At 32.8% G+C, this 23,513-nt stretch overlaps 1 protein-coding gene across 1 annotated transcript in view; it reads left to right on the top strand.

Annotated features, from left to right (window-relative positions):
* The first annotated feature begins 410 nt into the window (after window positions 1-410).
* LOC108740017 (adenylate cyclase type 3) overlaps window positions 411-23,513 on the top strand; it is a 44,743-nt gene continuing 21,640 nt past the window's right edge. The window contains exons 1-7 of the mRNA XM_025975401.1: window positions 411-2,097; window positions 6,750-6,899; window positions 7,639-7,754; window positions 12,695-12,806; window positions 15,383-15,510; window positions 17,751-17,909; window positions 23,128-23,266. Of these exons, the coding sequence (XP_025831186.1) occupies window positions 1,564-2,097; window positions 6,750-6,899; window positions 7,639-7,754; window positions 12,695-12,806; window positions 15,383-15,510; window positions 17,751-17,909; window positions 23,128-23,266 (1,338 nt within the window). The 5' untranslated portion in view covers window positions 411-1,563. The remainder of the gene's footprint in view (window positions 2,098-6,749; window positions 6,900-7,638; window positions 7,755-12,694; window positions 12,807-15,382; window positions 15,511-17,750; window positions 17,910-23,127; window positions 23,267-23,513) is intronic.

The raw sequence follows: 23,513 nt of genomic DNA, 5'->3' as shown, positions 1-23,513 counted from the left end.
TCGCGGTAATAAGCCTGTCATTTGGAAATTACATGGTCTTAATTATTTCTACCGAACTCACTGAAGTATTTTATTTAAAAATGTACATTATTTACTGGGATTTCAAAACAACCCTTCATTTGCTTAATTCTACGCTTTCTTTTGTTTGTAGCTGCAATTTTTTTAAATGCCATTACCGAATTATTTAAAAACTATCAAATAGTACTTTTGTTTTGTTAATGTTATAGCAATACTTTATTGTATAAAGTATCCAAATTGCATGTTTTTAATATCAGGAGATGTATAAAAATTAATCGCAAATGTTACATTATATTAGGAATTTATTTTTGAATGAAACTTGCTTTAATTCTATATTATCCTTTGTCGTACCGACAATGCACATTTTCAGTCCCATAATGAATAAAATTGCGTACAATTTGAGTAATAAGTTTTTAACAATATATTCTTTTTATCCTAACTCGAAAAAATATTCCTGAAACTTAATAAAATGATAAGACAAAACAACTACTCTTCAATTTTCTGGTTACGAAAAAGTTTTTCTTGATGTGATTTATACACCCTTAGAGTTAGAGACAACAGGGTACGCATTGAACCCCGCTTGTGGTTAGAAATAAGGGTACATTTACTACAGGAAACCATAATATTCACAAAAAGTTAATTACTGTAGCATCTGCAATATGTCTCGTAATAATTAATTGTTTTAAAATTAATTTTGCCCTAACTTACAAACTTGTTTGTTGTAAATTGAAATTCGAAACATTAATTTGAATCAAATTATTAACCATAAAATATGATAATTATCTGTCATGTATCCCCACTTGGTGTCTTGCTCTTCTAAAGAACTTGGTGTAACAAAGGCTATTGAAGAGAATCCACAAGGATTTAGGAAAGTCCTTTTAGTTTTTTTTTGCTTGGAAAAAGCGAAACAAAAACAATAAAAGCAAGTAGAAGATCGTTGCGAAATAAATATCTAATGAATAATACAGATATCACTTCATTTTTCAACATACCTAAAAAAAGAGGAGGTTGTCAATTCGATCGTATTATTTATTATGTGTATGACACGCATTTCTTTCCGCAGCTGTGAACTGATTTTAATAATTCTATTTTTATTGTATAGTAGGGCGATTCCGTTTAAATTTGAAGAAAATATTCTCTGACGGTGCACAATTAGACAATGATAACAAAATAGTTGGAGAAATTAATGCAATTATCTTTTAATTTTTAAGTTTACGTTGGTGCCTTTAGGTTTACATGTTAGGCAAATAAGGGTAGATGGTTTTTATACGTCAGTATAAATATTTAAATTATTACTTATCCAATAAGTATCTAACAAACCCAAAAAGGGATCGTCATTAAATATCCTTCACATTTACAGCTTTAAAGTTTCCGTTTCCGATGTATTGTTATTGAATTACATTTTCTTTGTGGTAAACATAAAAGACAAAAGCAAACGAAATGGACGCGCCTTTTAAGAACAAATGAAATTCGAATAGGTATATTCGGGTCTGCTACTAAGAGTTCACTATGTAACCAACGATTTATTACCACAAAAACATCACGATGGGAGAAAAATCTGAAGCTACTGCTGCCAATATCACACAATCTCGTACTTTTTTGTGGAGTTCATTCAAGGATAAGGGCGTGGAAAAGCTTTACCAAAGTTACAGTGCCAAACAGAAAAGATCTGGGTTGGAATGTTTTCTCTTAGCAGCGATACTATTTGACATTTATCTAGTAGCCATTTCGAGCGGACAAGACTTTCTCGTTGTTGGGGTGATGGGTGGCTTTCTGATAGCCAACTGTTTACTGTTGATATGGTGTAGGAGAGACTTCGACAACAAAACTGTTTGGGCCGCTATGCCCCACGTGTCGTGGCATTTTTCAAATGCTCAACTAATTGCTTCGGTTTTTCTTAAGAGAAACGAGGTGACTGCCAGCGAAAGTCTCGGATGGGCTCTGCTTCTGGTCTACTTGATTTATCTCACCCTCCCGTTGCGTTTACGATATTGCGTAATTCTAAGTTTGGGAACGTGTGCTTCGTACATGGTGGTTGTCATAAGATTGCCCAAATTTGAGACGCATCTAGTGCAACAGGTAAATAAAACTATATACTTATTTTGACATACACCCAGATATTGTTTATGTTATTAGAGTTTTTAAATTTGCATAGTTAGGTAATATTATTTTCAATCATGCTGATATCAAATTTTGTAAAATTTTCTAAAACTTGTGGTGTGCGTAGTTCTAAGAAAATTCAAGTAGGCTAAATCATAAAGTTAAGGCCAGATGAATTCTTTTGCTAGATTGTAAGGGTAGTTTTTATGTTGTTTTCTGTGGGAAGAAATCGATCGCATCAAGTACCCAGGTAGTCAAAAAAGGGAGTACAGGCTGGCGAGCGGGCATTTGGTGAAAACGTTTAAATGTATCTACATAGCCAGTTTTATTTTCACTGAATATTTTTAAAGTTTGCGGAGTTTTCTTTTTTCAAAGCCCTTGCCCTTAGGAGATTTGTTCTCTTCATCAACTAATTTTCATATCAGTATCTCAACGAAAAAAGAGATACTTCACTAATGTATTCTATTGAGAATTCTGGAATAACGGAATAGAACAATTGTTACTTTTAGGTACAAAAACGTAAAAATATAAAAATCAGAGTCTCATTTATGAAGGATTTTCATAGTCTTAGATTTGACGTTGTTTTAATTTGAAAGTACTTTAGACAAGGTTTACTTTTTCACAAGATTAAAGGCAACATAATAACGTAAATTCAATTCTACGTCCAACTCGGTTTATAATTTCCTTTTATTCCATTTATTTTAATTTTAAAAAACAATTCATTTTTCCAACGCTACTTGTTTCAATAGAATTTTTGTAGAAGAACACAGTGACATCAAAAGAACGTTCATTACGTTCTTGATCAGAAATTTTTCAAAACTACTAGATCTCATCAGCGCGCCATAAATTACAGATCAAATAGTTAAGTAGCTGCAAATATCCACTACATGCCGTTATACTGGTTGTACCTGTGCAACTTAACATAAAAGTTAATCATCCAATTTTTTTCTATAAGAAAATCCCCGACTGAATTTTTATGTTACTACTTAAGTATTATTTGTTGCGTATATCCAGATAGGCGCAGTGGTAANACGAAGCATCGGACTTAAAGAAACACTGATATACACAACACTTCTTTCAAGATGTATTTTAACTCCGATAATCATCATCATCATCATAAGGTCATCAGTCCTAATTCGTAATTCTAATTGTTCTATTAATCTACCTCCCTATTTCTTATTAACTTCCATAGGGATCCCACCCTGTTCTCCTATTCTTTTTACAAAAACTACCTCATTTCTAACCATCTCTAACCGTAGGAAAAATTTCCATTCTATTTCATTTAAAAAATGCCATTTAATTACCACTGATAATAATTAATGGTAATAAATGGAGAATTGCCAATGGGATGAATGGAATTTCCACTAGAATTCTCGAACTCAATGGGACTTCCATTGCTAAACGTAATGGGATTTCCTTTGCGTTCCATAGGAACTTCCATTTCTGAACCCAATGAAAATCCTATTGTCAATTCTTTATTTTTTACTTTTAATTATTGCTAGGGGTAATTAAATGAAATTCTTTTTAATCAAGATGAAATATGAGGAAAATATTAATTACATGACAATTATTATTCCAAATAATGTTTTGTTTATTAATTTTACAACTTGCTGTGACAATCAGCACGTTTCTCTCCGTTTTTTTAATAAATTTTAATCATCTCAAACCAGATCTTTTCCATTTTTAGGTATCTACCCAATTGTTTTCCCATTTAATGGTTTTAAATAGAATTTATAAATTTTGCATTGGTTCCCATTGAAAATCAATGGAAATTTTTCCTATGTAAATATTAATGGAATTATTGTAAATGGAAACAATTATTTTTCCATTTATGCCAAATGGTTTTGAATGGAATTTACAAATTTTCCATTGATTCCCATTGAACTTCAATGGAATTTTTCCTACGGGCAACCTCACCATCACAGAGAAAACTAAATTTTTTCCGTAGAAATAGTAGAATTTATTATGTAACTTGTAATAATCTCATTTTTGACATGTTTTTTTAAAACTTATTTCAAGTTTCTTGATTATTACAATTTAATTTGTAATATCTAGTAAATTTATTTCTGCTGGGATTTTATTGTTACAAATTCGGGTCCAAATTGTAATTTTTGTTATTTTCGCTTACGAAGCAACAGGCTAGTGGGATAAATTGAAATATCGCTTTAATATTTAGGAAAATTTTCCTTTTCCATTTTCTCCATGTTGTGTTTGTTTTATGACAGGTAGACACTTTAAATTTCAGAGTGAAAAATGTCTACCTGCTCTAATGTAGGTCCGCATATATAAAATTAAAAAAAGGTCAGAACTTGTACTAATTTGTTATTTGCTGATTTTATAACACAATAACGCATATTTCTTCAGTCAGCTAAAGCTGAGTGTTTGTGTTAACTTTTCAAATATTCTCGATTTTGTTAAGCAAAAGGGGGAAATTGGGTTAATTGTGCATATACATTGTAATTACAGGCGTGTCTTTGTTCTGTACGTTTCACAAGTATTTTTTTTTGTTACATCCAAAAGTGGATGATTCTGGACTCTGGCACTCTGCCAGCATTTCCGTAAATGTACAAAGTTCAAGTTCACAGCAGTAGAGATAAACACAGTTTTGTTTTCCTTCTTCTATCCGTTGTGGAATTAGACAAAAAATAATTTTTTAATTTTAAATACTTATTTCAATGGAAATTTTATAAATAACAAACACATACCAAGAATATAGTCATAATTTCCATATATTAATTTGAATTATTTCGGAATTTCGTTTTATCGTACTAATTGAATCTGAATATTAAATCATAATTTTAATAAAATTAGAGTAAAGGAATTAAAACACTTGGCAAGTTTCACAATGTTCAATNTATTTGAAATTGTAGATTCGCTTGGCACTTGGTGAAACATTTTTATAAAATTAAAGTAAAGGAATTAAAACACTTGGCAAGTTTCACAATGTTCAAAAAATTTACTTTGTATACTCTTTGAAAATGGTTTAAACACCGAAACGATCGTCAGAGAAGTAAATTGAACATTGTGAAACTTGCCAAGTGTTTTAATTCCTTTACTTTAATTTTATAAAAATGTTTCACTAAGTGCCAAGCGAATCTACAATTTCAAATGCATAATTTTATTGTTTACCCGGCGGCTCCACCAAAGTTCAGAAATTGCAACGTTTCCTTTTTAATCTGAAATTTTACTAACACTATAGTACAAAGAAAAACTTAAATCCACTTCGTAGCACCCTCTATTCTCTTACTCTTTCTAATACCTCCTCATTTTTAACTTTCTTTATCCTTTCGAACGTTTCTAAAATTTTCTTTTTTGCCACGCCCACCGTCTATATTTCGCAACAACCGTACAAAATATCCATCAGGCATACACCTTTAAGAGTCTTTTTTGAACCGTTTGCGAGCACAGAAATTACTTCTTTTTGTTAAAAGCGACTCGACCCTGCGCTGTCCTTTATTTTATTATCTCTAACTACTGCTGTTTCCACCCTGTATTATTTAACTTCGTGGATACACAAAATCATCATTTTTCATCTCCTATATTTATATTCACTCTCTTGTACTGCCTATCTACATGAAAACTCAAACTTCGAATTTCTTTTTTTTTCTTTTTTTAATTTCGTTGGGTAACAATCTAAAATAATGGAAAAGTCACGCAATGCGTGATTCGGCAGAAAATGAACGAGACATGTACGAGCACGCTAAGAACGAAGTGTTGCATGAGTAATGAAACGCTGGACAAAACGTACCTTCATTAAAGAAAAAATTTTGTACGAATTTTTGCGTCGCATTTTTCAAAAGATGATACCTCCCCTTATCTCCACTGCCTCCAACATAAGATGTGGGCGAAACACGTACCTATTCGCTCAGTAATAAACTATGTAGTGGCAAATTGGGGTGAGTTTCTCCCCTTTTTATTTTGATCAAATTATACATTGGCATAATCAGGTACCTACTGGGAAAATTTCGTCATTTCCTACTTAATTTCTGTTTGTTCTTCTCTTGTGTGTTCTTTCCATCTTCGTATTTCCCGTTTACATCTCCAAAGTTTTCTCGCAATGATTTGATTTTGTCAGACTAATAAAATTAAGCTATTCTGAAAGTTCTCTTAAACATGTTAATTATTAGCAATTAAATTCATTCGCATTTCTCTTAAATAGGATGGTATTTACCAGGTTAGTTGATTACCTACATATTATTGAATTTAATAGGTACTATGTACCTACTACAATTAAGCATTATCGATGGTAATCAATGAAATTGAGTTTTACCGACACAAATATAAAGTAAAGGGGTTCTTAGGAAAATCAAGCTACCTACTAAGCGAAAATCAAAGCAGATAAGTTTGAAGTATGGCCGATGAAGCGCTGGCGTTAGTTAATGAGTAGAAGCCAGAAAACTAATTAACTTATGGTTGCATTGAATGAGTTATCACAGATAAATGTCGACCCCTTCGTAAAAAAACGGTTTGGCCTTTTAATTTTTCATTTTAATTAATCTGTTCACTCCTGGCTTTCGTCAATCCTTTAATAAATTGTAGTTCACTTAGAGGGTGATTATGCGTCCCCTAATAACAATAACAATTTTTCAAGTTTATTTCTCGTTTTTAAACGCATTTTTCATTTGTTTCAGCATTCTGCAAATTGTGTGTTGCTGATTACTGCAAATCTCTTGGGTCTCATGTCATATTTCGTGGAAGAAAAGCAACAAAGAAAAGCATTTCTAGAGACAAGGCAGTCGTTAGAGATGAAATTAGTTATTGAAGAACAAAGCGCAGAGCAGGTAATGTTTTCACATTTACCTACAAATATAAAAATAGCAAAAACTTAGTAATAATAACCAGGTTTTACTTTTACTATAAGTGTAGACAGAGCTTCTTTTTATGTTTTGCGCGTTTTCAATCAGCTGCTAAAAATTCTGTTTTAAAAGTTTTTACTGTTTTGCAGTTTCATTCTATCGTTTATTCCATTAACTGTGTTAACTTCGCGTTTTACGATTGATTTTCTCGTTCCTCTGTACATATATTTTTGCAATTCGCTGAATATGAGAGACCGTGCTACGGCAACAAATTTCACCAAATGATCTTGCGATATTTCAACATTTTTTGGTGATGCATTGCTCAACTCAGTCTCTATCTGGTCACTCTCTTTTCACTTCAAGAAGATTAATGTGCCCGACCTCTACTCGACCTGAAATATTCATTAGACGTTTTGATCTATTTCGGCTTAGTGATGATTAAAATGGTCAAATTTTAAATCATAATTTTGAAAGAAAGTTGTAAATACTTTTTCTATTGCATAATAAACTGTTTTTTGTATTCGCTGTTTAAGTACGCGGCTCTTAATTGTGTTGCAAATGCTTCAAGACAAAAAAGAAAATTTAGAAGTTGTGGCCGCTTTTATTCTTCGAAAATTCCCCGTGATTATTGAAAAAAGTTCTTTCAAACGTGGTGGTTTAGGAAAGATTGAAAAGACAAGCACCCGTAAAACGTGATAGGTACTGAATCCTTTTCTTGTTTCAGGAGAGGCTTTTGCTGTCCGTTTTACCCGAACACGTGGCTGTCCAAATGAGACAAGATTTGGATCTAACAGATAGCCAGTTTAAGAAAATATACATGAGCCGCCACGAAAATGTCAGGTAAGTTGTATATATGTTATGTTACCGGAAATGTATGAAATCTAATAATTGTATACAATTTCTAGGAAATGTATACAATTCCGAGGCTATTTAGGAAATCTATAAAATATTGTTTCAAAGATTTTTGAATACACACATATCCTGGGAAATGTATACATTACCTAGGAATTGTATTAAATTCCGATATTGTACTAGGAAATGTACAAAACTAATGCTTTCTATGAATAAAACATGTTAGTAAACTGAGAATCAGAGTTACTTGTGAATACAATAAATCGCTTGATCGGATGACGCAATACCCTCCCCTCGCTCTCCCCGCGTACCTAATGACATTTTGAATGTAATACATTTTTGACACCCCTAACTACCATAAAAAACATTTTTGAGCGGACACGTGTTGCGTCTACTTCATACGTGGGCATTTTTAACGCGAGACGAAACACGTGTCCCCTCAAAAAAGTGTTTTGTGGTTATTAGGGGGTGAGTCTTCCCTTCAATTTTTTAATTAATATTTACCACAGTCTCCTCTACTTTTATGCATAATTACGCGAACATCAAAGCATATCATATATTTTTTCTGTATTTATTATAAAAGAGAGGGAATGAAGAATACTATACAAGAAAAGTTTTCTGCATTGGATGTACCGTAAATTTAATTATTTGTATATGTAAGTAAGAAAATAGGAAAAGGTGTTGCATCCGAGGGAAATCGACCCCGGGAGGCCTGTCAGGTCAAATCTGAATATATTCAAACACGTACGCGATTGTTTTAAAATTTATATATTATTAAAGGTTATATAAGTCTGAAATGTATATTATATTTGATTGAAAATCAAATTGATCGAATTTCGGCTATTTGCTATTTCTATATTCTTAATGAAATGTCTGAAAAATGCAAACTGTAAATTCTAAATTTGAGAACGTGTGAATGGAATTTTGCTGTGACAATATTTCTTTTTGCCTTTTAAAAAACTGAAAGCCCTTTACATAAGTTTCTATTATCTTTTGTAAAAGCTGAATATACGCAAGAACCATTTCAAGTGCTGAAATGCTGTGGTATGAAATGAAAATATAACTTTATTACCTTTCCTCTAGAACCGAAATATCCCATAGGCGCATTATTATTAATGAACTCATCCAGTGACATTTGTTCGCCCTTTTTTGAGTGTCATTCGCCTTTTTGTTTGTAAGCTGTGAATTTGTATTGTTGATTTAATTTGTGATAAGAGGGGAATACAATATTCTTGAAAAATTTATACTTTAGTATACTTCAGGGATTTTGTATTTTGCAAGTCCTTTGTGCGACCATTTGAATACCTACCATATTATTTTATTGAGAAAATAAAGGTAAATTTGCGATTTATTTAAGCTATCTAGTTCTAAAGTTCTTATAAAGGGTAACGGTTTGAAAACTTTCTTTCAAAAGCAAAGATAAGAAGCTTGCGTACTGAAACACCCTCAGAAGAAGAAGTTTTAGTTCTCAAAACGACCACTAAAAATACGACAGCAGAAATAGCCGATTCTTAAAGTTTATCTGCTACAAACTCAATTTATTTAGTTTGTATTCACCTAGTACTAACTTACGTATTAAGGATTTTTCAAAATGTCTTGGTTTAGTGGTCTGGATCTGCAACCACAAACTCTATGAGATTCCAATAGGATCTGATTCATACTCCACAAGAATTACTGACTGATAAAAAACGTATTAATTAGTATAATCTAGGCCAGAGCTTCCGAAACTTATTTCAATCGTGACACATTTGCTGTTATTATTTTGAGATCCCCCTTCCTCTAGTCAAAAAGTACCTAGCAGTTTTAGTTCTAGTCTAGTCACAAGAATAAAAATGATCTGTCTTACTACACCGCTGGTATAATGCCACGGCGCCCTAAGGCATCGCGACGCACAGTTAGGGAAATCCTGATTTAGGCATCTACATAGCATAAATTTTTAATCAATTTTGTAAGACTTGCAAAATATATTTCTTTTGTTTTACTAATTGTACTCACAGGGGCGGCCTTTGGGGGTGGCGAACAGGGCAACCGCCCGAGGCCTCGCTCTTGAAGGGGCCTCGCGCACTCGCGCAACAATCTAATTAGAAAAATATTAGGTAGTAATAGTACATACTACTAATGTTTATTTGAATTTCTTAATAGTCTTAAAAGAAGCCGCAAATTTGCTATCTTTGTCATTATCATTTTGTAAAAGTTGGTCNATTTGCTATCATTGTCTTTATCATTTCTTTTTAATTTTCGATAAACAATTTTAAAACTGTAAACTTATTTATGAATCGCTTTGCATTTTTTAAGTATCATCATTAAAATTAATTCCACAAAGACGAGGGCCCCGCAAAAATTTACCCGCCCGGAACCTTCCAATGGCTAAGGCCGCCCCTGTGTACTCATGTACAAATATCACTACAAAATAACCGATGAACCAGTTAAAAGTATATATGGTTTCACTATGAAATAGTTTGATCACTGCTTTTTTAGCTAAATATCACTAATTATTTGTGAGTAATAGATTTTACTAGTAACTTCTTATTTATCTGGGAATTTAGGACAGGTTTCCACTTTTTATTACGTCGACAGTTGTGAAAAGGTTTTGATAAAATAAATTTCTCCAGAAGTAAATGCATTATAAGAATCTGTAGCACATAAAACCAATTATTTTCAAAAGTATAATAAAATTTTATAAATACCAAACGTGAAATTTTAGAACGCACTATAACATTAATTTCGCAAAGTATGGCAATTATTCTATCGATCTCTTTCTTCGCTTAATAAGTATGTAAACACATACGTACTTTTCACTGGCCACACCTTAGTCATTAAGGAGAAATAATGAAAACCGTTAGTGTAGTTATAATGACACATAGCAACCAAAATGCTTGTTTGTTTGGAAATAAACCAATGAATGTTGTTTTACTTTTCTCGTTAAAATAGGAACAGTTAATTAACCAGAAAGGCGAATAAATAAAAAAGGAAACATTAACATATCGTTGCCTTGAACTATATGTGAAAAATGTATTCTGACAAGGATAAAAATGTTTCAAATGAAGCGCACCTAAATATAATTAATTTATATAATGGACACTTTGTCAAAACTGAGTAGATATTATACATAATGGCTGGACAGTGTATATAATATCCGAATTTATTACTTTCGCTGTAGCATATACATAAAAGGATAAACTGGCCACTGACTGATATATCAGCGTACAATCCAATCCTATGAGTCCAGAAACTAGAAATTTTCCAAAAACGTTTCTTATACAACGTGAGCGAGCACTAGGAAGGATTTTTAAAATTCAATTCCTAAATGGGTGAAACAGGGGAGTAAAGTTTGACGCTTCAATTAAAACTTCCAATTAAACGACAACTTCCGGTATGTCGAGGACAGGCCTAAAGCGCGGTTTCATCCTTTAATCACACTTATTAGAAGTTGAATTTTGAGAGGAGTTAGCTGCATAAATTATCATTACACCTATACAATTTATATACATAAAAGTATAAACTGACAACTGACTCATATATCAACGCATAGCCCAAACTCCTGGGTCCAGAAACAGGAAAATTTTCACAGACGTTTCTTGTACAACGTGCGAGCACTAAGAATTTTTTAAAATTCTACTCCTAAGGACTTAGGCCAGGTTATAGTGAGAATGGTTTCAAGTGCTACATGTACTACCGAAAAATGAAATGTGTGCTGGGAGACACAGTAGAAGTGAAACTTCAACGGACAAGTGGAAAAACGGATGGCAGTGGACTAGTGGAAAGACGAATCGCAACAAAATTTTTACTTCAAATTTTACGGGCAGATTGTTAATGTACTTGTCAAATTTGAAAACCTGCCCGTAAAAATTCAAGTAAAAATTTGGTTCCGATTCGTTTTTCCACTTGTCCGTTGCAATTCGTTTTCCTACTTGTCCGTTGAAGTTTCGCTTCTACTATGTGTCCCAGTATACATTTCGTTTTCATAGGTTTACTGCAAATTATGATCTGATTTTTACACAGACCGCAAATAGAGGCAATGATACCCAGCCACGTGGAGATCAGAGGTAAAAAAACAACAGTTGAGCACAGCACACGCCGCCGGGACTCTAGGGGACTCTCCGCTCTTCGTGCGGCCGCCCATTATATCCATCTAATGCAGTCGTTGTCCTGTCTCCGCTGCCGCCAGCCGTAACACATTTTCGTGACAGAATAAATCGTAATACCCCGTCGTCTATATAGAAATTTCACTTTAAAAAATAATACATAAACATTATAATTTCATATAGGATGTACCACTACTGAGCAAAACATAACTAAACAAGATAAAACAAATCAATAAGTTAACGAATTTTGATAAATCTATACCCTTTTCATGATAGCAGTTATTAAAGCAAAAAGTACAACATTTATTTTCTGTAAAGATCTTATATCCGACAGAAAACACTTTTTTCGTCAAAAGATATTTTTTCTAAAGTCTAAATCTATTTTACCAATGTAATTGAAACAACTCAGCCGGATTTTATTTCCTTCTTTATTGTCTTTGTTCAACAGATACTTAATATAGCGGTAAATTTGCTGTTTAGGTTCTAAAAGTATTGTTAGCTCTTATCCATCCTCTGAAGCACTTTTTCGTGATAACTTTCTAAGGGTATATTAGTATGGTTTTGACTAATACCATTATAAGATAATAGAAAGGGTTATCGATTAATTTCTTCCTCATCGTCGGTAATGTATTGTAATATATATGGACAGAAAGTTGAAAAAATCTAACTCCCTTTTAGTGGAAGTGAGAACGCTTTTGTTAACAATCCAGCCGTGTCTGGAATATAGCATAATTATTAAAAGAAAAATGGAAGTATGAAGCAAACGAACGAATAATAGCAAAGCCTTTTTAGATATCCTTTCAATACGTTAGTGTATATATACATATGTTCCTTTTGTTACAGCATTCTATACGCAGACATAGTGGGCTTTACTGCAATATCGTCAACGTATTCAGCTCAAGAACTTGTTAAAATCCTTAACGAGCTCTTTGCACGGTTTGATAAATTGGCTGAGGTGAGTAGCAACAAAATGTAACACTTTTATATTGACAAAAAAGATTGGAAAGACTTTCAAAACGTACGTTAGACTGAGCGAGTAAGAACATGGAATACGAACAAAAATTCATGATCGTTCACTGTGAATAAGAAGCATATTTTATTTATCATAGCTCGGTCGAGTAATTGAAGCAGAGTAGATGATATTGTTCACAAAAGGTTGAAAAACCAACTTGCTTGCTTAAAGGGCACTAGAGTACTGGGTAAGTAGACTTAGAGATGATGGGAGAGTTAAATTGTTCTTTATTTTTTAGTAAGCGTAAACTACGAAATGTCGAATAATCATTATCATATGGTCGTCAGTCCTAAGACTGGTTGGACACGTACCTCCACTCTTTCCTATCCTGAGCTAATCTTCGCATTTCCCTAAAACTAGAACAACCCATAACCTTAACTATTTGCGAACAGTATATAATCTAATCTAGGTCTACCTCTACCCCTCCTAACTTCCATATCTGCCTCTAATATGTCTCTGACTAGACCTTCATCTTGAGCAGGTGTCTTTCCAACCTATCTCACCTATTTTTTATTGACTTCCATAGAGTCCTTTGTTCTCCTATTCTTTCTAATACCTCTTCATTTCTAACCTTTTCTACCCACGTTATCCTCATCATTCGCCTATAACACCACATTTGGAACGCTTCTAACATTTTCTTGCCCGCCACGCCCACTGTCCATGTTTCGTACCCGTACAACGTTGCGCTCCAAATATACACCTTTAACAACCTCTTTCGAATTTCTAAATTAACCGTTCGCCAGTATAGAAGTGACTTCTTTTTATTAAAAGCGACCCTACCCTGCGCTATCCTCTGCTTTATATCCCTACCTACTACTCCTTCCGTCCTGACTTATCTGACTTCCTAGATATCTAAAATCAGCCACTTCTTCTAATAAATATTTAGAATTAGCAAAATATAGTTTTCTGATTCTTATTATGTTTTATACTTTGAATTGTTTTTTTTTTGCAAAGAAGAATTAGAAGTTTGAAATTGTGCAAATGCATTTATATCTGCTTCATGAACCTATCGATTTTTCATTTGAATCTCTGGTTATCTATTCAAGTTTAGTTTTCATCTTATTCACAATTGTGATATATGAAACATTTAAATATTTGAAACAGAATTTATTGAAACTCTACAATTGTTTTGATTTGATTGTGCCTTTCTTAATAGTAACATGTTATTGTTGAGTTATGATAAATTCTATTCCTGAAACTTTCAAATAAATAATTAATTTTGATAATCCAATCAATTCTATTAAACATGATAACATTCCATATACTCCATATAGTACCTTATTACCTTTAATACCATAATACGTATATAGGAAGTGTTTAACAAATTAATGAGGGTAATGAAGATGCTTGATACTGTCTGCTAATTTTCTAGCCCGATTATCTTTATGTTAGGGATAATATATATGTATACCTATATTGTTATGATAAGATAAAAATTACATAACTGTAGCTATAATTTTCATTGTACACAAAACATAATTAATTTTCATCACGGATGCATATATTAATGGTAACACAGTTTAATATTTTCATTGGTTTTATACGAGGTGAAGACATTTTGTAAAAACAATTTTATTCATTTAACGCGTGCTATAATTTCGCTATCCACGTATACTATTCCTATGTAAATTTGTCCCTCATCAAACTTCTGTTGTCAGTTGGTGTGCTTGTGCTTATTCGACAGAAGATTTATCTAAGTAACGATTAGTCAATATATAGAGTCGTAGATTTGGTAGTGACAAGTATGTGACGGTAGAGAACTTTATTGTTCCGAGCGATTTATTGATTCGGTTTAATGATACGAAGCCTGTTGCAAACACGCCTCAGGAATGGATCGATTACCGCAAAATATCCTGGTGTATTGGCGAAAAACGTGTTCCAACTAATTTTAAATTTTTGTATATTATACTTCACTAAAATTATCGTACATATATTTAAAATAAAATTAATTAATGGTTAAACATTAGAAGACGATGGTGAAAAACAAATTAAATAAAGCAGAAGAAATGTCTTAGGGTATTTATCGTTTATGGAAACAATAAGAAATCTAAATGTGTGTATAAATGTTTCAAATTATCCTTGAATGAATCCTTCAAGAGGAAAAATAAACTTCACCTTGACTGTGTCCACGATTTCCCAGTAAGTTCATAATTTAAGTGTAAGGATTATTTGCCGGGCAATGTGTTCCACTAATATTTAGATATATATGTATAGGTGGAAATATGTTTTGGGCTTAACATTGTTTAAAATCATTAAATGTAACATTATATTGGAGAGTAATGTTACAACCTTCATTTCATGTAAAATTCCAGTTAAATTATTAATTGAGATAGTGATTGAGTATTAAAGTTATGAGTTCAGATATCAAAACTAGTCGATATCCTTAAATACGAAACGAATGAACTATATTTAGGTTCAAGGGTTCAGCTTGGGCGTTGAACAGTCGGAGTCAGAGCTATTACTTTTATTTATTATACATATTACAGTCTACAATTGTTTCATTGTATTTTTTATTACAGAAGTACCACCAGCTTCGAATAAAAATCCTTGGAGATTGCTATTATTGTATAAGTGGTGCTCCCAAGGAGAGGCCTGACCATGCTGTGCTCTGTGTTCACATGGGACTATCGATGGTTAAGGCTATCAAGTAGGTATAAAGCTTAGCTGTTCTTAAATCAATTATTCAGTGGGTACAAAATTCATTGTCATTTTACCGTGAATAAAAATTCGGTCGGACGGACTGCTTTAAAACAACCAGAAATATAAAATATGCATTAACAGGAACGAGAGCACATACATAAATGATTTATATTTTATGCTCATCTACGTCATAGCACCTTTTGAGTGATATAAGTTTCATTCCTCTGCTTTTATATTCATACCGGAAGATTGAAGGTAATAGTACGAAAGGTAATCAACATTGTGATTGTTTATCGGTATAATTTTCGCCATTCGAGTTTGACCGACATTCAGAACGATATGAACTTTAAGTTATCATCATCATGAAAATGTGTTTGCTGCTCGGGAAAACTGCATTTCAACTACATGCGAATGTTGGTTCAGAGCAATGAATTTGCGGTTTGCAGTAATTGGCCTGTTACACAGAAACAGTGTCTAAACGAAGCCTCTAACACAACTGTGGTAAGCGTTATTCAAATGTTAAAGACATGTTACATCATCATCACAGATATGTTTAAAAATAACAGGGAAATTGAAACGTTACAAGCGTTATACCTGAGCACTTATCGTTTGTGTTGGGAACAGCTTGACTAGAAGAAACAAATGTTTGAATGTTGAATCGAATTAATGTTTTTTCGATTTAAAAACGTTGTAAAAACTCAAAATAAATAATTCAAATCGCTTATGTTTTCAAGGAATAGTTTAAGTTTGATTTGTTAATATTTTTACAATTTGTAAAAGCCACTACACATCTAAGTTTCATTATTAGTTTCTTTTGTTCTTGTTTTATCTTTATGGACTGTTTATACCCTTTAAGAGGTATTTGCGCGTCTTTTTTTCCCGTTTTATATACACTAAAAGGTAGTACAACCTGTAAACTGTTTTATTAGACAGATGTCTACTAATACCATTCACATAAAATAATTTGAAGGAGATAGGGGTAGAAGCAAGAAAAATCTACTTATTTGACCTAAAGAACATTCTATTTTAAATTTACTTCTGATTTCTAAGGTAACACATCAACAAAGAGCGTTTAAATTATTTATTGGTCAGTAATTTATAAAAACTACCGTCTCCATTTTCAATTTATTAGGTCCCATCAGCACGTCATGGACAGTTTCGATAAATCATCGATCCAACCGTCTTTGTACTGTAAAAGGAAATTGATACAATATATATGCAGTTTATTTCAGTAAGGCTATGCGCGCACTATAACTGTTCAACGACAGTTCAGTCGTTGTAGGAAATAATCTGCATCTGAGGCAACGTTAAAATAGATTTGGTAGAGATGACAAGAATATAAGAACAGAAAATATTAGATGGCTTGTTCAGAGCGTCATCGTGAAGTCATAGTACAAATACATTTTGTATCTACCTGTAAACACATCTGTGGAGCTATTGAACCGTCCTCGTATATGAATATGATAGTTCAGCGCACATAATGTCAATTCATGATAGCCTGAAAAAATGTAGCTATTTTAGGCTGATCAAAGTAGTAAACCTACTGTATAGAATCTTTATACATACTGTGGTTTCTCAGTGCTCATGGACACAGTCGTTTTTCTTATGTATTTGAGAAAAACACATAAGTACATTTGTTTCTGCACCTGTGGACCTCTTCAGCAGGGGCAGCCTTTGGGAGTGGTGAACAGGGCAACCGCCAGGTGCCTCGCTCTTGAAGGGGCCTCGCGCACTCGTGCAACATTCTAATTAGAAAAATATTAGGTAGTAATAGTACATACCACTAATGTTTATTTGAATTTCTTAATAGTCTTAAAAGAAGCCGCAAATTTGCTATCTTTGTCTTTATCAATCTTTTTTAATTTTCGATAAACAATTTTAAAACTGTAAACTTATTTATGAATCACTTTGCATTTTTTAAGTATCATCATTAAAATTAATTCCACAAAGACGAGGGCCTCGCAAAAATTTACCCGCCCGGAACCTTCCAATGGCTAAGGCCGCCCCTGCTCTTCAGGATAAACTATCTTTTAGTAGCAAAATGTGCTGATTAGATAAATACTTTAGTCAAACATGTTTAGTCCACTTGTCGTTTTCATTACGTGTCTATTATATGTCTTTTACCGTACAGTTATGTATAAAGTGCTACCCTTTTAACTGTTGTTTACTGAATAAAGTTTCTCCTTTTAGATTACAAATTTTCGAAGTTTAAACTAGACATCTCATTATGTGAAATTGCCCTTTCAGGTACGTTCAGCAAACTACGAATTCTCCGGTTGATATGAGGGTAGGAATCCACACGGGAGCCGTCCTAGCAGGTGTTTTGGGGCAGAGGCAATGGCAATTTGACGTCTACTCCAAGGATGTGGAACTCGCCAACAAAATGGAAAGCAGCGGAATGGCGGGGTGATGATAAATGTTTTATTTCTCAAACATAATGCCTTAATTTAATGGTGTAGATTTACACAACACTTATACATATATGTTGGCACGGCTTTTTCAATGTTGATATTCTCTAATGGCACGTAATAGGCAAGAATCAATCGTCACGGAATTCAATGTGAAACATTATTCTTGCTGGTGTACATTTATATCTAGTAATTGTTACGAATTCAATAAAGGTCTTCCCAAGGAAGTCCAAAAGCTTTACGAAATCGTAATCGATTGTGAGATAAAATCTTCATATTAATATTTTATCAACAACAGGCCGTTTTTATTGTACAAAAATCCTTTGCATGTATTTGTTTTAGAAATGGGTTGCTTGCTCGGCACATTATTAAACAATTTAACTAATTATGTTGAATAAGAACATGTTTCGGTAATTAATGAATGTAAAAAATATTAAAATTAATTAGGAGGCTATCTACAATATACTCTTTATTATAAAAGAAAAATACAACGTGTAATCATACAACACGCCACTGAAGTGAAACTTCTTCAAACACACAAACATACCGGGATAGGGGTTAAGGAATTGGTTTAATAGTATTATTTGTACACTATGAATTTAAATTTTACGCTATACATGCCGGAGTTGCCTGTAACGAACGTTGCATTGAAGCGCGCTCACGGCTCAAGCGATCCCCACTACGAACTCGACTACGTGGCCGAGTAGAGGGGGGACAACCGTTGCATGATTTCGTTACATAGAAACTCGCATGAAACGAACTTACCCTACCGTGCGTAAAGAAGTTTCACTTCAAAAAATCAAATTCGATTCCGCTGTTTCGATCTGTTTGTCAAGATATTCGATTACTTTTAACCAATTATCGCATGTTTACATTCTTCACTACAATAAGATTCAGGTTTGACATTTCCTTACCTAAAACCTTATGATTAATACCCAAATACATGGGAACTTTTCATCAGTGTGGTGAGTCAGCTCGTCAACGTTTCGAGAAAATGTATTTCTATACAAAAGAAGATTAATCGTTGTTCTATACCTGCAGCTATTCAAATTCAACCGTGAAAATTCACATTTTTCTACATCCATATGAACAAAAGATTGTTCCGTAAAAAAATTATTCAAGCTATAACACGTGAAAACTCTTTTCCTGCAGCGAAGTTTAATCGGTTTTCCATTTTTTTATTAAGATTTTCCTTTCTTTGCCTGTTTCTCTTATTTTATTCATAGGTACTATATTGAGTTTTCAATTTGTTTTGTGTTTATGTTATTTATTTTTCATAACAAATACTATTTTGGTTATGATTATGTTGTGACATAAGCTATTAGTTTTGTATTATTGTACCTATTATTACAGCTTTTTACAAAAATAAAATTGGTTGATTTTAACTTTCGCATTTTTTTTTGGTTCCTTTTATTTCTTGGATATTTTATTTTACTCATCCTAACATTTAGGAAAGAGTATCCTTTACATTGAGTAAACAAAAAACACAAATAAAATTTGGGGTGATGCAGTTATCTGAAAAATATTATCTTGAATTTAAATTTTAGACGACCAGACGTTTTTGGCATAACAGTTTTTGTTAACACAAGTAACCATAAAACGGCAAGATATATAAAACTTTTGGTTCTTAGTTTAGCATTTTGGAAAATAATAAAATAAGGCAGTAATGTTCCCATAAACCAAGTACTTATAAAAATGATTTTAGAAAGTTTCTTACGAATGTTTGCACATTTTTTAAGTCAAGTAAGTTGTTCATACTTTTACACGCTATAAAAAAGTTCCCAGTTAAATTGTTTGCATTATGAATTCCCAGCTTGTTGTTTTGTCAATTGTAAAACTAACTAAAGTAATTAATATTGTGTTCAAACTTTATCAAATTATGTAAAAAATAGGTTTGCGTTTGAAATAACTCAGGTGAAATTAGATTACAAATAAAACTTATCCTGCACATTGTTTTTACATTCAAAAATTTAAACTTGCCGAGATCATGATTGAATTAATTATTCGGTATTAATTTCAGCTAAGAATTTATTCCTTATTAAATAGTCAATGCGCATAATTACTTTTCAATTTGTTCAGTCATACAATTTTCTCAAAATTGTCTCATCTCGCTTAAATTTATTCCTTCGTCGCTGGCGTAATTTGAGTCTTACAAGTCAATTTGTACTCAAGCAAGTGTTCGGAGTTGAACAAGAAAATTTAATTTTCGTTCAATTAAATTCTACTGATGATTGTGCCGTTGGATACTTCTGATGCTAGACAGCAAACCTGGAAAAAGAAAATAGAAATTTTGTAGAATTATTCATCATCACAAGTTTCTGGAAAAGGGTTAGATGCGCAGTTCAAATACTTCTTCATTTCCTGAACCAATCATCGCATTTCCCGAAAACTTAAATATTCCACGTCCGCATTACTATTTGCGAATAGTAATCTAATCTAGGCCTTCCTTTGCCCTTCTTTAATCCTTCCTGCTTCAAAAGGTGTGGTATCTCTTTTTCCAATTAATACCTCCTGATCTATCCATGATACTTGTATCATCAACACTATATCTCACACTTTTTATTTTCCATCGTTCGGGTTTTGCAATTGTACAGAGCCGCTCTCCAAGCATACACTTTTGTTAATCTTTTTCGAATTTCCGTTTTAAAATTCATACGTTGTGATACTTCACTTATACCTATCTTAATAGGTACATTGTTTCGAATCTTGACTTCATAAAATACCGATTCGAAACACTTTATTTTCAAAGTTTATGTAAATACTTATACTAAAAACCCAAAGTCGTGAAATTAGCATTAACGTAAACTTCTGCTTTTTCTCGTTTGATGTGAAGTAGAAAGTAAGATTTGACCTAGATGCTGAAGGATGGGCAGGTTTTAGAGGGTGCCATTTATTCTTTTGACGGCGATAAAAAATACGTGTTGTTTATCTTAGTCACGCTTCATTTATTTTAAAGAATGACTACTTTTAAAAACTGTCACGAACTCGGTTATCGACCTAAACATAAATAACAATTCTCTATTTTCTATTTTTAATGTTGCCCATGCTCAATTGTTCTGATAAATGATACTGAAAAAGATTTAGACTTCCACATACAATTTGAAGAATAACTTGTATTTAATTTGGTTTGAAAGGAAATTTAAAAAAACGAAATTTGAACAAAGCAATTTTTTCGAAATACATTAGAAAAATCATTGCTTCTCTGGACTCAATTGTATTATATTGATTATTAATTTATCTATATTAGAGTATCTGATGTAGAAAATAACTTTGACAATTATGCCATTGAAATTATTTTTGACTGACCTAAAATTATTTGTATACTTAATGCGTAGTTGAAGTTCGGAACTATAATGCTCTTTAAACCGTTAATTAATTTACTTCAATTTTGGTAAAGGAATTTAACACAAATTTTCAGTTTAAAAGAATATATTTTTTGAATTACGCAGCAAAATTTTTGAACAAATATGCGAAAATGGTATCGTCCCTTCTTTGCTATGTCGATTTTTGTTGAAAGAAAAACCAAAAGGCGGTAAAACGGAATTACTTTGAAGACTGAAAAAAGCTGAAGATGAGGAAATGTAAACAAAATTGTTTACGTATCCAACAATAAAACGCTTTACTTCCGAATAAAGCTCTAAAATTTGCAGTAAATGTCAAATGGTTTCCTTTTTCTTAAGAGTATACTTCTTTTTTCGAAAATAATTGATTTTTGTGTGATAATAGAAAGTAATTTCTCTTAACTTTCAGCTAATGGAAGTACAGGTATTTACCTGTAGGCTCTTGTATACGAGACAGGCGCCAAAATTTTTCGAACTGGCTGTATTCTTATAAAAAGAGCAAATACGAAAACACAGAAATGTTCAAAGATAATAAATTAAAATGGCTGCATCATTATCATAAGGTCGTCAGTTCTAAAACTGGTTGGACACGCACCTCCACTCTTTCCTATCCTGAGCAAATCTTCACATTTCCCTAAAACCAGAACATCCCACATCCTTAACTATTTGCGAACTAATCTAATCTAGGTCTACTTCTACTTCCCCTAACTCCTGTTTCTGCCTTTAGCATGTCTCTGACTAGCCTTTCATTCCTGCGAAGGTGTCCTACCCAACTATATCGCCTATTTCTCATTGACTGCCATAGAACCATCTGTTTTCCTATTCTTTCTAATACCTCTTCATTTCTAAACTTCTCTATCCACGGTATCCTCATCATTTGTCTGTAACATCGCATTTTGAACGCTTCTAATATTTTTGATTCTCCCGTGTCCATCGTCCATGTTTCGCGCCCGTACAGCGCCGCGCTCAAAACATACACCTCTTTCGAATTTCTAAATTGACCGTTCGCAAGCATACAACTGACTTTTTTCTATTGAAAGCGACTCGAAAATGGCTTATTACAAAACAAAATGCAGAAGAAATCAACTGACTTTAATCCTTTCTTTATCGAAACACAGGATTGTGAGTCCAAAATAATAACTTGATAAAATAAGCTGAAGTATCAGTTTCTGTGTCACTAAAGACGCTTTTGGTTTTAAATGTCTGGCGCCTCCACCATATCAAAAAGTCTGATAATAATAATGTAATACACTGTTTAATTTAACGTAAAAACCTTTTTTCAAAAGACGTTAAATATTTTGTTGCATAGGACCCTGCTAAATCCTTACGGAAAACAACCCTCTGACAAATTATTTGAAACTTTGGATTCTGCCAGTTCTCAACGTATAAAAACGAGATTTTCGATCTACAAGTCGAAAACTACCAGAATCCAAAGTTTCAAAGAGATCTAACGGGGTCATTTATGTAACGAATATAGCAAAACACTTTATTGAAAAATAGTCAATTTTTATTACTTCTGGAAACAGTATAAGTTGACCACAAAAAATTTTACGGGGCTTATCTGTTATGTAGTATCTTATTTCTTGGTAATTAATTTTCGCAAGTCTTTCGCTTCGAACACACCAGCAAAACAGGAAGTAAGCTATATGTATAAGCGGGTGCTTCATAAAATATAGCAAAGAGGAAAAGTTGTAACTAATTCTTTTATTAGTTGAGAAAGTTCACGAAAAAGCTGAAGGGGTTCTATCTCTCGTCTTGTTAAATGAAATTCGACGTTGTATCTATTTGCTTTGCTGTAAAAGGAGTTGATTATCTTCAGCTGTAGTAGACGTACCTAATGCCTCAAATACTGAATAGCTTTATGTCTATTTACAGACGAGTTCATATCTCTGCGACTACTTTATCTTTTCTGAACGGAGAGTTCGAAATTGAACCGGCCTACGGCGAAAAGCGAGAGGAAGCTTTGCGAATAGCTGGATTAAAGACCTACTTCATCGTCAGAGTTTTAAAACCCGTAAGTCAACAAAACAAGATTTTCAATTTCCTCAAATAACAGCAACTTTTACGTCAGTACCGCCCAACATGCATACGTTTAGCTAAAAGAAAGAAAGGCTCAAATAACGACCTTTACCATTTTACATTGTTACTTACATCTATATAAATACCTACAAACGATGTCAGACATCTAAGCTTAAAAAAATAGCTATCTGACAATATCATTCTGCGGTAGATATAAATAAATAATATTTTAATAATAAATC

This window comes from Agrilus planipennis, unplaced genomic scaffold (assembly GCF_000699045.2).
Source record: "Agrilus planipennis isolate EAB-ADULT unplaced genomic scaffold, Apla_2.0 scaffold200, whole genome shotgun sequence".
NCBI classification, from domain to species: domain Eukaryota; kingdom Metazoa; phylum Arthropoda; class Insecta; order Coleoptera; family Buprestidae; genus Agrilus; species Agrilus planipennis.
Note: the sequence above shows the minus strand (reverse complement) of the source record. Positions and strands in the feature narration are given on the sequence as shown.